Here is a 15,889-nt window from a genome sequence, read left to right as displayed (position 1 = left end):
TTCATGCCAAGTTGAACTTAGCTAGGCGAGCACACTTTAGTTTAAATTATGAGCCTACTTGCTGTGGAATATTGTTCTTTCCAATGTGCAGTACGTGGGCTACATATTAAGAAGTTTAAATTTGGCGTTTTGCGGACTATCTGTAGATTCTGACTGCTGAGTATTTCTTTCTTATACCGTGCCCAAAATTATGAAACCTCCAAAGCAATTCTGATCTGGTGTTTTGTGATTCTTGAGTTGTGCTTCCCTCTCTGCCTCGCGGCTGGCAGGTTACCCAGCGTGTTTTCTGGTGCTACTTGCTATTTCGATTGAGAAAAGCATGAACTTATACGATGGGGTTGAAATTTGTGGTGGAATTCTGGAAAGCGATTCCGTTCGTGTTATGGAGAACGATTTATTAGAAACTAGTTTTCGGATATCTGCGCCCAAAAAAAGAGCAACAGCTAAGATACTAAAGGCAATGACGAGTATTTTTGGACGCAGAATCTAGACTTTTTTTCGCTCTGACAGCCGTCCGCACAATTTAGTGCGTGCATATAGGTTTTTGGGCTTATATGACACATCCGGCTCCTGCGAACCATATGCCCAGTGTGGATACATATATTTTTTATTTAATACAAATTGAGTCCTGAGGATTTCGCACCAGTTGCGGACTGTATTAAAGCGAGAATGACAGCTGTTGCTTTCAGGGGTGGAACTGCAAACAGCTGCTGAGAAATAACAGAGCCTGTATTTGTAATTTCGGAATGAATTCTTGTGCGAAAGTATCTGCCATTTTTGTTATAGCCAATTCACGCGACTTCGCGGTATTTAAATGCTTTATAATATTTTTGCCGCTTTTTTTTTTTTTTGACTGCGATGTAGATTTATTGGAAGCGACAAACTCATGTGCGCCTACACTCTTAATCTGGTTCCACATACAAGTAAAATAAGTTCCAGTTATAAGTGGAACTTCCATTTATATATAAGTATAAGTTTCACTAATAACTGGAACTTTTTTAATGCGTATCTGGAACCAGGTTAGGAATGTATAAGCAGTTTCACAACAACATTAGAGGTCTGTCGGTCAACATTCTTTACGGCGCATGCTTTCAGCCCTCAAAAGAAGCAAGATGAAATCTTGCAACTTTGCCTGAACACTGGCTCTTGTAATATCCCGGTCGCACTATCGGGCATAGCACTCTAAACTTTTCATTTAGTTTCCTTTGTAGGTTTTTTAAACTCTATAGGTGCTACGACAACCCTATTTATTGGGATAGAAATTTTATATCGCTTTGAACAGTTGTAATAACGAACAGGCTTGTAACACAACTTTAAACAGGAACGCTGCTTCCATTATACCTTAACAGGAGTGATGTCTTCATTATATTTGCAAAACAGTTGCACGAGCCATCTCTTTTTAAAAATTGAAGTTCGAGAAATGCAAGGACGCTTATCCACTCAGCTTGCTTGACTTTCACCGCCTTCAGGTGTTCATGGCTTACTACATGCGCACTATTCAGGTTTAAGAAGAACTTCGTGGAGTAAACGATTTGCCTGAAAACTCGCACAGGTGATCAGGGCATCTAGAATCTGGAAAGTCTAACTATTCTCTGTATCGTTGCCACAAGGCTTATTATTAACGCTCGTTAATGTTTTCTGCAGTCGCAGTAAAAAGACTGCCGTTCGTTCAACCATTACAACCTGTTCGGAAATTCTCGATCAACAGAAAACTTCTCCATATTATTTTCAACCTACCCTGCAACAGTACTGGCGCACTGTCATCTTTGAAACATTATACTCTGTCACGCACAAAACGATTACACCAGTGCGTTGGTAATGGACATGGTTACTTTTTCAGTTTCTCACAGCCCGTTTGCTGTCCTCTTCAGAGCACGAGATATGAAGGCTACAGTGCGGGAAGGGGCTTGTATATGCGAGGAAAAACAAAAACAGAGAATAAAGTGACGGCAGGGACAAAAAGCTTTTACAGTTTGATAATTTAAGTCCAGGCTGATATGTTCGCGATGCTTAGCGCTTAGTTTTATGAAAAAGTAGCTAAGTAGTTAAAGTGGAAACGTGCGTACAAAAACACCTAGGGCACGCATCACAAGACATGATTTTCTTGCATAGAGCACGTACAAAAGACTCAAGTATTTGCGTTTTTCTCTCTCTGAACATTGGAAGCAGGTTCAATACAACGCGCAGGCTTGAACAATATCAACAGGTTATTGATATGTTTACAGCACAGACATCCAATAATCAGATGCGTAACAGTTAGGTTATATATTGTTTCATAATTTGGCGTATTTACATGGAGACACAATTTGTTTAAATTAGAGGTTCTGCAGAGTTATGAGTCGCGTTCGTAGGCTTAAACTGTATAACGACACCTGATCGCTCATTCCACGCACGCTTGTTGCACCTGGTTTTTTTATGTGAACTTATAAACTTTAGTTACGTGCGCAGAGTTCACGAGCTTTACCAGGGTACTCGTTATTGTCACTGAATGAAATACCGTGCGCACAGTGAAGTGAAGCCTGTTAGATTATATGTAACATATTCCAGTCGTAAAATTATCAGGAAATGAGGCAAGAAATAAACAAGCGTATTTCAGCGGATAAATGCGTGGCAAATAATCCTTGCTTTAAATAAAGAGGTCAAGGCAGGATAGTTAAGAGATGCCGTTTTGCGACGTGAAACTTGTTGAAAGAGGTTGTCAGCTTGTCAAAAGAAAAAGGAAAAAAAATTCTCAGCGGCATCACCTAAGCTTGGAAGAACCCGCTTCTTCTGGTTAAAATTACTCATGCGCAAGCGCTCGCTGCATGTTACAAAAAGGAAGACAGGTGCGACGTTAAAAAGTCACGGAATCGCGCTAAATGGCGTCACTGATTTTTATCGGTCGAGGAAGACGCGTCGAGAGCGAGGTGGGAGTTGGAACCACGTCCTTTGAGTCGTGAGTAGTTGCCGTCGTATATCTGCGCGGGAAAAAAGAATCATGGTACTACAATCAGCGTGAAATAGCAAGCACTGAACTTTATCATGACCAACTGAGATTATGGGTGAACATGTATAGAATGCATAATGACGAAAGGCAACGTTTGTTTTCCGCCTAAAGTTTGACGCGATATGTAGTCAGGTACGTCACTCATCTCAGACCTGAGATCACATTCCGAGTTTGCATCGTTTGCAGAAGTGTCGTTATTTTCCTGACCTCGAGTCACTTGACTGGTCGAAGCACCGGAACCGGATGTCAGTTTGATTGCTAAGACTTCGGGTTCCGGAGTTCCCACCAGTCAGATGATTTGAGGTAAGGAAGACAGCTACGCTTCTGAAAACGACGCATCGTTACCTCCCTGAATTCGAGTCACCTGATTGGCGTATAGCACCGGAACTGGAAGTCGGTTTGGTCGCCTACGCTTCCAATTCCAGCGTTGCCACCAATCAGATGGGTAGATGTCAGGGAGATAACGACACTTGTGAAAACGACGCAAACTCGGAATACGGGGCCTAATTAGCAGCACTTAAGAATAACCTTGTGACTTTAGTATATTGAACTTCACTTTCTTTGAGTGTAAAAGGCTGACGTAAAATTGATCCTAAGAAGGAATCAAGAAACTGCTAACAAGGAACTTTCGAAAAAAAGAAAGAGCGAGTGAAGATATTGTAGAGGTTCGGCTGCGTCTTCGCGCATGGCATAGCACTTACGGACACCGTTTGGTTGGCGGCGGCCAGCGCGGCCTGCGCGTCCCACGGTGTGTCGTACACGGTGGACTCGGCCACGCTGCGCCTCGCGTACGACGACCTTGATGCGGCGCCGGCCACGCTCTGCCAGTGGCCGCTGTTACGGCTCTGCACACAACTCTCGTACTTGACGTGGCCCCCTGCGCAAAGAGGAGTAGAGAGATGGTAGAGGGCAGAGACATTTCAACATGCATTTCAACAGCATGATGATAAGGTGCGTGAATGTGTATTACGGCAAAAGCCTTTCTAGACTCACGGAGCAAAAATATATATGCGGGAGCTCTGTGTGAGAGCTGTGCGCAGGACCTGTCCGTCGCATCTGTGCGATGATGTGTCACTCGCAAATAGTAGACGTGGGAGGAGGGCGATGAAGAATGAAAACGATTGATGGTGATAGGTAATGAATAAAAGTTATAAATTGAGATCGATAGAGGTAATGACTAATAATGATGATTATTTATGACTAAAATTGCTTGCTTTAACCAATATGTCAAATTGCGGATTTAATGATCGCAACTGACTGAAAATCAGTAAAAAGTTTTAGCTATGAGTGGTATTGATTACACTGACAAGGCATGGCACATAACGATCGACTAGCAAACGACCAATATGTCAAACGACGACTTGGAATGACACCAACTGATTAGAAATGAGTAAAAATGCTTAACTATCAGTGGTAATGACTACAATAACTAGGCATAACTCATTATGGCTACGAAACTAAGCTTTCGATGACTGGTTTTCGCCGTTCTTCTCTTAAGAGACATATAAAATACCCTCTCTATATTTTTTTTTTGATTGTATTAGTGGGCCAACAACGTTACTTCGTCACTGATGCTAGAAGCGGCTAGACTGCGGAGCACACGACAAAATAACATGAGACGCTGCTTTCGCTCTGTCTTATATGCTCAAAACTGGAGATGGTGTAACACATTTTAGACAGGCTAGTTTAATATTGGAGGCGGCAGCTGTATGCAGGACGTCCCACGTAGTTTGAGTCAGATTTCACGAAACAGTGGTTTTCGAAGCTGTATGAATAAAAGTGAAGAAATTTTGTCCTAACCACCAAAAACGGACAAAATTGTTAAACTGGGCGCTATTTCAGTTAGTGCCCAGTAATTCATAAAAATTCTTAAAGCAGCAGAGATACGTGCTAGTACGTGTTAAAGTTGCGCAATATGAATGATAAAAAAAAGTAAAAAAAAAAGATTTTTTATTCTTGATGCCTAATCCTTGCTGCTCCGAATGAAGCGCGTAAAGCTCAGAGAAGCATGAGCCGGAGAAGAACAAAACTTTATAACCGGAGCGCATTGATACGTAGCTAGGCGACGCAAAACTTGAATTTGTCACATTGACAAGCACTTGCTGAGCTCTACCAGGTCCAGTGTTCGTCAACATTATCTCTTGCACGGTGTAATATCGCGCTCTTTATTTTTTTCGAATGCTGGCAACAATTTTGCAGAATAGTTAGCGGCATAAAACTTCAGTAAATTGTGCTCGTTTTGATGCGATGGACAACTCCAAGTTACATATGGCACCCAAAGGAGTTGCATCTCCTTTGATTGAAAGGTCAGTGTCTGAATAATGAAATATACTAGCAAGGATTAAAGACAAGTGTGTTTGTTTTTAAACTGAAACTAACACTGCCCGAGTTTAATTTTGGCGTATACACGTAAAATAACTCTTTAGACTCTTGATTGACGGAGCACACGCGCGTGTCGTCAATGTAGTTACGATGCTCGTCGTGTTTGGCACTATTTTTCAAGAAGTAATGCAAAAAAAGCGAAATAAAAATGTGCCCGATATATCCAAATTTCTCTTTATTGGGCTCATAAGGTCAAAACTGTTCAAAGCGGTTTAGAAAGCGGCTAGACTGCCTTGCGGTACAGCGGAAAATGTTTCCAGCGTGGATTTAAGTGGAACGAGAATAATCTGCCACTCACCGTGGCCTCCCAGAGTTCGCCTGTAGTAGGCGAGCGCGGCGACGACTGAGATGACGATGATGCCGAACGACACCGCCACAGGCACCAGCACTTGGGCGCGCAGGTAGAAAGGCACTTCCGCCGCTTCCACCGCCTCCCCGTCGTCCCACGAGCCTGCGAGAGTGCCGACCGCAGCATATTAACAATACCGTTGCGGTTGAAGCCCTAGTCTGTGCTGTATTGTGTCTGCTCTCGCATTATGCTGGTCCGTCTTCGTGGTGAACTTGCAGAAAAACCAACAAGTAGATGTTTTTCTGCTGATACTTTCTTGCGCTAGAATCCTAGGAATGAAAGGCGTAAATAGTTCAGCAGCGCTTCTGATTTCCTTTGGTGAAGAAGTAGGTTTTCTGTTGTTAAAGAAAGGTGAGAACTTGCGTAAAGAAATAGCCAGGCCACGCGTCCCAAGACATCGGTCTTTTGAATGGAACACGTACAAAGGCAAGTATTAACCTATTATCGTTCCCTAACATTAGAAGCAGGCTTAAGAATGCCAGCAGGAAGTCTATACATTTAGAACACATTCCCTAAATTATTAGATGCATTAGAGTTGCTCTGTATAAGGAGTTCGTCTATATAAGGTTTCATGATTGGGAACATTAACTCGGGTATACTATTCAAGTCGATTAACAGTTCATCAAACATCAGTTCTCTTCAAGGGCTTAAACTCTATCACGACGGCTGCTCTCTCATTCCACGCACATACGCTTGCTGTGTTCTAATAACATCAAAGGGCTATCCACCTCCAAAAAAAAGGTTACGTGGAAAATACTGGCACCTAGGTGCGACGGTCTATTATCAGGAGCACACACCGAAATACATCGTAGCTGCAGCGTAGTCGTTGTCCACAAGGCCACATCATCTCGCGGCTGAGTACTGTAAGAATATGTTTACAGAACTTACAGCCAATAATTAGATGCGTAACTGTTCGGCTGTATATAGAAGAATTGACGCGTTTGAATTGTGGTGCTGGCGGAGACTATTGAGAGTTCCTTAGACTGCCAGAAGATCAAATCAGTCGATATCGTCGACCATAAACCCTGACTGCTCATTGGAGGGTCAAATTATAAAGTTAAAGCTCAGCTACTTTGGTCATCTGATGAGAAGAGAGGAGTCGCTGGAGAAAGATGTGATGTTGGGAAAGGTTGATGGTCATCGGAGAAGGGGTAGGCAACGAACGCGGTGGTTAGATTGCATCCTCGAGGCGCTGCAGATGAAGTTATGTGATGTTAGGAAGATAGTGAGAGACCGGAAAGCGTGGCGTGATATGGTCCATAGGGTTACGGAGAGTCGGCCACGACTGAACTAAACTGAACTGAACTGCGCCTTTACACCCGAAATGCAATTAATTACAATTAAGAGGGCTTTGACGTTAGAAGTTCTGTTGGAGGCTTGAACTATACCACGATGAATGCTCTCGCATTCTGCAGTCACACACTACTGCTGGCATTTGTTATTTATAACACTTATACAGATGAGAAAACCATTCAGGAACTGATGCCTTGAGATGTTCAAGATAAGCTAAAATTTCGGTCGCCGCCATGTTTTAAGCAGTGGCAGCAGAAAATGACGCTTAATATCATCCTCATAATCATCATCACCAGCCTCCCTACCCGCACTGTAGAGCAAATGCCTCTCTCATGTCCTTCCAAATCACCCTTTATTGTACCAGCTGTGTCCATTTGATCCACTTAAGCTTCCTAATCTAATCCACCCACCTCACTTTCTGCCGCCTCCTGGTGCTCTTTTCTTGCCTTGGAATCCGGTCTGTGCCCCTTAGAGACCACGGGTTATCTTTCTTTCGCATTACATGCTCCACCCATGCATATTTTTTACTGTTTAGTTTGATCAGTAACTCGAGATTGTTATCTTACCCATTCGCTACCCTTGCTGTTACTTAACGTTGCACTTATAATCACCTCGACGAAATTACATTCAAAGAACACGGAAATTTACGCAACATACGTGACACACGAAGCATTACACGTATTGCATGCGGTGAACCAGGATAGCTTTTTTTTTTTTTCCGCGAACACTGATAACAGAGGTAATTGGTCATTTTTTAAAAATTTCTATTAAAAAAGAATTGGCTCAACTTACTGACTTACCGGCTTAGAGCATGAATAAGAAGTCGCCATAAGATTGGTTTGGGCGCATAGTCACGTTCTACCGTTTAACCCCTTTCATGCCACACACTCGTATGTCCTCGTTGTAGTCGCCTCGTTTCACAACAGCCAGCCTTCAAATTTTTTTTTTCTGTGTCAGCCACCTTTCGGTGGTGGCCATCAGAGAGACTCCATGCTAAGAGGAGTATAAAAAACAGCGCAGAAGAAAGCATCTCACCGTGAACCAGTTAGTGAGCTTGACCAGTAAAAATAAAGCACACGGGTGTGTATGCCCGTCCATATAAAGTTGACTTATAAGGAGACGCTCGAATCTATCTTGATTCGATTAAACTGAGGTCGAATGCGCCATCTTTTTCAAACAGCGGGAAGGAAATGGAAACCGAACGGAAACCGCGGCATTCCTATGCCTCATAGGAATGGAAGCAACCCTCCCTTTGCCGTGTTTTGAATCGCGACCGCGCCGTGAATGGGCGACGTACCAAGAGTGTTAGCAAACATCCTCAGGGCAACGTGATTTGTACAGGGAGAAAAGGCTGCATTGGCCGGGGGACGCGCTTGAATGCGCTTACGCAAACGCGGTGCAGATGCCCAATGAAAAGTTGCACATATGGCGATGCCACGGGAGCGCTACAGAATAGCTGAGGTGCTCGCGGGCAATTCCATTGAAATCTGGCCGCGTGTTACGCAGTGGGCCTCATATTTTACGCACTCGCGTCAAAAGCCAAGTGCGATAGGATGGCTGAGAAGCCAGAGTGAGAAAAAAATATCAATGGAAGCCTGAACGCCATCAAAACGGCCGGTCCTTCGATACGCGAGAAGAAAGTGCGGATAAAAAGAAACGAAGGAAAGCCCGGGACGTTGCATCGCGAACGCATAGGCAGAACGTCAATATTGTTCGAGCCTGGCGACCGGCAAGACACACCTGCTGCTGCTACTGGAGCTAGCAAACGAGGGAAGGTGGGAAGGTGTGAAGAATAAAGAAAAACTCTCAAATAAAAAAAAAAAAAAAGAACCGAGGTGACGGAAAGGATGAGGGAATAGGAAGTTTAGTTTCGGCGAGACTGCTTCTCCGGATGCGATGCACGAGAAGAATACGTCGTCATAGCAACGCGGTATTCAGCGGCGATATCTGAACCGCGCGTGCCAGGTTTGCTTGGCTCTTGCGTGCCTCTGGTCGTGCATCGGCGCGGTTTTCGGAGAAAGGGAGAAAGCCGGAAGACAAAAGATGGAATTAGAGAGAGAGATGATGATATATGAGAATGAGGGTGCGGATTATTAGCGAGCTGTCGATGTTAATACTGGGTTCATTACCGGAGCGCATGGACAGGTCTCTACAGCGTCAGATTGGAACTGTTCCGATCGAAGGGCCATTGATCTAGCTCTCCGATTTCATGCGCTTGAAAACACGGACTTAGAAAATCATTCATCACTGTTGGAGTGCGTGAAACGAGTCAGCCGCAGCTGACGTTGAAGCTCTCTTGGTTCATCGATAATTCCTACTCATCTTTCAGAAATTGTGCAGGCGTTTGGCAGACCGCACCAGTGCTTTCGGGTTTCGGGTGCTAGGGAAAAATTTAGCGATGAGGTTCAATAAAAGCGGCTTAAATATTTCAATGCCGCTATCTTTTGGAATCGGCTCTAATAAGTACGCCGCCTTCATTGAAATGTTCGATGGACTTAGGGGCTTAATGTTTTTTGCCCCTTCGTTATTGAAACAGATGATACTGACGTGCTATAGTGATAGGAGCTCTTATCTGCGTCGTCTTGCCCATCTCCGCTTCGGGCTATATTTCATCATGAACTGAAACCTACTCACCCAACCATCGTTATTGGAAACCCGAACGCTAAATAATGGTAATTGTTGAAATTATCTACTTACTTGAAACATACTTCGAACCTGCCGGGAAGCAGATGAAACTTAAATGCACTGTATTACCACACTACAGATTACTACACACTACACTAAGATTACCACGCTAAAGCGTCAACAGCAAGGAACAACACGTTTTCCTTTCCAGCGGCCAAATAAAGAAAAAGACCTCGCGAACGCTGTGCTGCATTCGCTTGCTCGCCGGCAGAAAGGGGTGCTGCGTCGTGCCGTTGCTGCGTACCATGCAACGAGATGACCGAACCCGCCTGGAGTATTGAACCGCAACTGTAACGTTGTTTCAGTCGTGAGCTTGTATCAACCAGCTGAACATACAGCTCTGTCTCATAGGTTGTGCTGATATTGTTGATATTTGCGGCCCCTAGCCCTTCTACTGTATTAAGGCGAAAACCTTCGTAGGCTCATGAGTGTGGACAAGAGTTTTGCCTCCACAGATTTTTGCGTCATTGTCCAGAAATGAATTAATAAATGAGTAAAATGATGCTTTTGTGACGTAAAGGATGAAACAATGTGTAGATATCTACCAATTCGCTGACGCGGAGTAAATAATGAATCAGAATCAAAAGTTAATTCGACGTTAAAATAGCCAAGGACGTCAATATAGTGTTTAGATGTCAAAAAACCACGGGCGTCAATACTGGGTAAAAAAACGTAACAAAGCATCGTAACAAAGCAACGTAACAAAGCAAAAACAAAACGTAACAAAGCGCGTCTCCCGGCCAATGCAGCCTTTTCTCCCTGTACAAATCACGTTGCCTCGAGGATGTTTGCTGACGCTCTTGGTACGTCGCCCATTCACGGCGCGGTCGCGATTCAAAACACGGCAAAGGGAGGGTGCTTCTGAACCTCGGGGGGGGGGGGGGGGGGGGGGGGGGGGAGTAAAAGAGGAAAAAAAATAATAAACGAGAAAAAAAAAGAGTAAAACCAGTAAAAGATATAAAAACAACCAAAAGAGGAAAATGAGTAGTAGTAAACAAAAAAAGAAGAGCAAAAAAGAAAAAGGAGAAGACAGAAGAAGAGAGAGAGAGAAATCAAATGGAGTGAGAAATGAGAGGAAAGAGTTGCAGAGTTGCAGGAAAGGCTTTCGCCTTATCGCATTGAAGAGAGATCTATTAGCCTCCAACGAATATTTGATGTGTGGCTCGCAGAATTGCAGACAGGCGCACAAAATAACCGCGATAAGATTCGGCAGAGGTCAGCGCTGTTGGCGAGAGTGATGTTTCTACCCGCTGTTCAGAGGCCGCTGAGCGAGCGGCGCAGACTCACCGCCTCCCAGCGTGGTGAACGAGGCAGGTCCGGAGAGCTGTCCCCGCCCTTCGATGTTGTAGGCGGCCAGGCGCACTTCGTACTGCGTGTCTCTCTGAAGGCCACGTAGGTGCATCCTGCGCGCGTGCGGCGGGAAGTAGACCGACCGCCAGGTGCCCTCGGGGGTCTTGTACATCACCAGGTACTCTGCACGGCAGTAGCCGGAGAAAACCATGAAAAGTCGTGCTTGTGTTGTGTGACGCGGTCATTATGCGGGGCAAATGTTTCCTAGTTCAGCGTGAATTACCTCGGAAAGTCGGAAAAATTGTACGTCTTGTCCAACTCAAAAGAACACGCGGCGGAGGTTTTATATGCGCACAGCGCCGAAGATGGGATCATGACTTTGAGGAGTTTTTTAGTGCCTCCTCTGACATTCGACATTTTGTTAACACGGACGTGCGTCCCGTGAAATATGAATTAACCGCCTGTCATTGTATACGCCGATGTGGCATGTTTATTGTATTTAACAGGTTTTAATACTTTTGTTTTGTACTGCGAGAAGTAGAGCAATTTGGGCGAGTTGATAACGATTCCTCACGTCGAACAGCGTGAGAAAATACGGGGAAATAAAAGGGACCTACAGAATAAAGGACGACCCAGAACGAGCGCTGTTATCCTTTCTTCTGTCCCCGTGTTTCTTCGCGCTGTTCGATGCGATGGACTGCGAGAAATTGATTATCTAGTGTGGAAGTTTGAATAAAATTTCAGCACATGGTCCAATATTCGTGAAAATATTTCGAGTCGTTACAATACTTTCGCACTGCTTGCACGAAATCCAATAAATATCTCTAATTGAGAGCATCACCTTTGGGGTCCAGTGTGCAATGGTGAATGTTCTTGATTCCTTGACTTTGCTATGTCCCTCGTAGCACTCGCGCATGAAACATTCTTTTTTTGGAACAGCTCTGACAGCTACAGTTTGGCTCCGGACGTGACAGCTGACGTATTTATTAGTCATTGATGGCTACGAAAAAGTTGGCCTTACATGTCTCCTGACATGAAATATATTTTGTGGTCATGAATGAGCTCATCGTAGTTACAATCTTTAATCGCGCGTTGTCTCTGCCAATATCACCGTTCATAGCTTTATTTTCTGCGGAACTTAGTGGCTATGTGGTCCGTCTATAAAAAAAAAAAAAAAAATCCATGGGTGGATTAGCTTGTGGCTAATTACGAATTATCGTGTGCTAGCGTGGTTGGCTCTGGTGTCTCATGCTTAATCTTGTGTTACCATTTATTCGTTTAATCGCGTTATCTTTGTCGACATATCATATAATATATGCCGTCCATCCTTCACAGGAGCAAGGTAGCAAAAACGCTCCGCTTCAACCAACCAGAATGTAAGACCATGCCCGTACGACTTACTAGCAGTGAGTCTGACTTGACATCCGAGGGTTAGAGTCCCATTTCAGAAGAGGTAGCCAAGTTGATAGTTGCTTCCTACTCATCCGTGACATGCGTTATCGTGACGTCAGATAAAACGCCAATTTATCATGACATCCTCGCGAGGAGGAGCGGACATATACACTAAGAGGCTACGGCTCTTCAGCAGAGTGGGAGCCCTCTATAGCGCTGATACACTAAAATTTGATAGGTGATGACTTCAGGGCGATATATCAATACATTGCTCCGTATACGAATGAATTCAATGTTTTGTTGATTTACGGTCGTTTTACCTCTTCGCGTGCTTTGTGACCTTTTTAGTTTTAATCTTTAGATATTTCTGTTTTTCAGTCGTGTGAGAAAGCTTAAACTTTCTGTTGTAATATGCATAGAAGCTGCCTATTGGGTAGATGAATGGAACGCTAATATGCACCATATTATTAACAAGATTCAAATGAACTGCACTGTTTATACGTTATTGTACCCAAAAATCAGTGTTTATGTCACCGTATGTTGAAAAGAAAATTTTACTTCGGAAATGATTACAATATTTAATTTCTTATGCACAAGAGATATTCTTTATATTTGGCGGGCGGGAGCACGGACCAGCCCAAATTATCATGTAAAGTACGAATGAAGATTAAACTTTAATCTTACAGCCTGTGTGGCAAAGAAATGATTTAAGCAAACCTCCAAACTTTATTCAATTTCGTCGGGCTCAGACGCATCTCGTTTCAACTTACGCGTCACACCGTCCGTCGACTTGTGCTTGGAAGTGACGGTCAGCAGTACCGAACAGCACGTCACCTCGCTGGTGAAGAAACTCGGCGGCCCAGGCATCCCTGTCGGGTCAGAGGGGCGGGAAGCAGGGCACACGGGATATAAACGAACGAGCTCGCTCAGTGACGGCGCGCCCCTTCCTCGGCACTCAATTATGGAAACACGAAGCCTAGCCCTTTGATTCCAGCTGCCCCAAGCCACGCATAGACGGAGTGCCGGAGTTAGGGTTAGCGCAGTGCCAGGCACATAACGAAAGAAGGGAATAAAGGAGTGAGTAAAGAAAATGGCAATAGGCAAGAAAGGTGGAAAAAGTGTGGCAGTGAAAGAGGGCCCTAGATCAAGCGGGAAGGATTATCGGACCCGCATTGGAGCGCGAGTTAAAAGGAAGGTCCCGAGCAAGCGACGGGCTTACCGGCCGCATAGGGGTGCACCGCGATTTGGTGCGACGAGGGGCTTTGTCCGGCTCTGTTGAAAGCCTGCACGATTATAGAGTAAGCCGTGCTAGGCTTGAGGTCCTTGAGTACCGCCGACTCTGCGCCGCCCGTGACGGTCTGGTAATTGTAGGGCAGGTTAGAGTCGTACGCCTTGTAGCCGACGTAGTAGCCTTGTATCTTCCCGTTCCGGTGCTCGACGGGAGGCCCCTTGTTTGTGAATGTAAGAAGAGGGATGCATGTTGAAACAGGACGCGCTTCTGAACCGCCAAGAGGGAAGAGGTTGTGAAGAGAGGATGATGAAGGAGGCCGGGCAAGGGGCGACAACACGGCACAAGTATAATTACAACCTGCACTGATCGATCTCTCAGTTGCGATGGATTCCTAATTACGCTAGGTTTCTAATGCCATTATCCTCCCTTTGTTCGCCTTCATTCATCATCCGAGAGAAAAAAAATAAACCAGTTTTCTTTACGAATTTTTTTTTTTTCTGTTAATTTATCTCTCTATTCAGTCAGAAGTGACGGGGTGAAAAAAGACAATTGATATATGCACGATGGTAAGACGACGTGCTCGGGAAAGAAGAGGCTTAAACCGAGCTTCATTTGTTTCGGTTTAAAAGCGGATTTTTATTTCAGCCTGCCAGGGAGGTAATATTATTCCAACGAGGATAATGGCAAAAGAATCTGTCAGCAAAAGCATAGGAAATGCTATGCATGACTGTTCCCCTTGAAGGGATTGGAACTACACGCGAACTTGTGGTTTGAGGATAATGGCAAGAGAGTCTGTAAAAAAAAAAAAGAACACATAGGAAGTGCTAATCACGACTGTTCTCCTTGAAGCGAGTCGATAGAACTACACGCGAACTTGCGGTTTGGTTCGATGGTTACTGATTCAACTCTGACAGCAATAGCCGGTTCGTGTAAACATTGTCATTTAAGTTTTTCGGTAATTCTGTAGTGGTGCACACGCACGACCAGGAGATTTTCACACATTTGATGTTGTGCTCGCCATGGTTGTGATGAGGAGGGATTCACTTATTTAATTTAAAAAAAAAAACTTTAAGCGTTTACGAGCGAGGTGCTTTACCAGGGATAATTCAGATGCTTTATTTCGACATACTATTAGAGAGGCAAATCTTCAGTGTTAAACAAAGACGGTGAAGGTGGTCGTGAACTAAGAAGGCCATGAAACTGTCCTAAACATGTGTCCAGAGTGCAGCAATTGGAGCAGTTTGCATAGATGAAATAAAGGCATTGCACGAACCTTCCACATTACCATGAGTTCCTTTTCTCCGAGAGGTGTTGAATGAACGTCTGTCGGCGGTGCGGATGGAGCTGTGGTAAAAGCAAGGCTGAGAATGAGTTATCTTTTCACAGCGAGTGACAGAATGCAAAGGCGTTTGTTTATGTTTTGTTTGGTTTCCTATCGAGCACAAGGTATATTAGTATTGAGCGTGACTTCCGACCCGAGGCACTTAGAAGACAATTATTGTTGTGTGAAAAACAGCACGAACAAAAAGAGAAGTACAGTTTATCAAGATAAATGTAGCCTGAAAAACGAGTAGGCCCGCTGCATAGGCAATCAAAATTAGACACATCAGCTCCTTTAAGAAGCATTTGAAAGATTTCAGTGACACTTCTATACTGAAACACGGTTCTGAGTGAAATGTAGCTAGGTTTCAGGCGAACTACGAAGGTTATAATCTCTTGAGCTCATAAAAGTCTCTTAACAGAAAATGTTGGATGCCATGCCCAGACAGGCATGTACGGAACGGGAAGGGAAGGGTCTCCTAGCTGAGCCTTGTTAGTCATATCCTGTCAAGCTTGGTCGTTCTCGTTCGACAAAACGGAGAAAAATTCCGACTGCCTTTCTGATACTACACAGCTGTCTGTGTCTTCAGGGCCCGCTGAGCTTTGCGTCCCGATTAGTCGACTGGCCGCCGTGATCTTTGTTTCATACACGCTGTTTCTATGCTTGTAACGCGCGGAATGCGCATTTCATTCTGGCTGTTGTGACAAGCCTTCGATTCAAACACACGTCTGACGGCTCGATAGTATCGATCACCACAGCCATGAACATACAGCAGGCAAAGAGCAGATTACTAATTCCATTCCTTGCATTGTTCGCGGCTTCCTTTCGAAGAAGAATTTTTGAGATTTAGCTCTAAGGTGACAAAAAAAAAAAAAAGGTGAACAGAAATAAGCTCAGTACTTCTACCGTTATGGACTCATTGTGGATACATGAAGCGAATATGCAGATTTGTTTAAAGCA

At 44.3% G+C, this 15,889-nt stretch overlaps 1 protein-coding gene across 1 annotated transcript in view; it reads right to left on the bottom strand.

Annotated features, from left to right (window-relative positions):
* Positions 1-2,827: 2,827 nt before the first annotated feature.
* The window catches only part of LOC146208380 (cell adhesion molecule Dscam1-like), a 39,083-nt gene continuing 26,021 nt past the window's right edge, over positions 2,828-15,889 (bottom strand). Inside the window, exons 9-15 of the mRNA XM_084597177.1 lie at positions 14,882-14,952; positions 13,597-13,825; positions 13,148-13,246; positions 10,983-11,168; positions 5,667-5,819; positions 3,688-3,863; positions 2,828-2,957 (exon numbers count right to left, since the gene is read on the bottom strand). Of these exons, the coding sequence (XP_084453303.1) occupies positions 2,865-2,957; positions 3,688-3,863; positions 5,667-5,819; positions 10,983-11,168; positions 13,148-13,246; positions 13,597-13,825; positions 14,882-14,952 (1,007 nt within the window). The 3' untranslated portion in view covers positions 2,828-2,864. The remainder of the gene's footprint in view (positions 2,958-3,687; positions 3,864-5,666; positions 5,820-10,982; positions 11,169-13,147; positions 13,247-13,596; positions 13,826-14,881; positions 14,953-15,889) is intronic.

Source organism: Amblyomma maculatum, chromosome 1, assembly GCF_055883805.1.
Source record: "Amblyomma maculatum isolate TAMU_Amacu chromosome 1, ASM5588380v1, whole genome shotgun sequence".
NCBI classification, from domain to species: Eukaryota; Metazoa; Arthropoda; class Arachnida; order Ixodida; family Ixodidae; genus Amblyomma; species Amblyomma maculatum.
The sequence above is the reverse complement of the archived record's forward strand: the minus strand, read 5'-3'. Positions and strand labels throughout refer to the sequence as shown.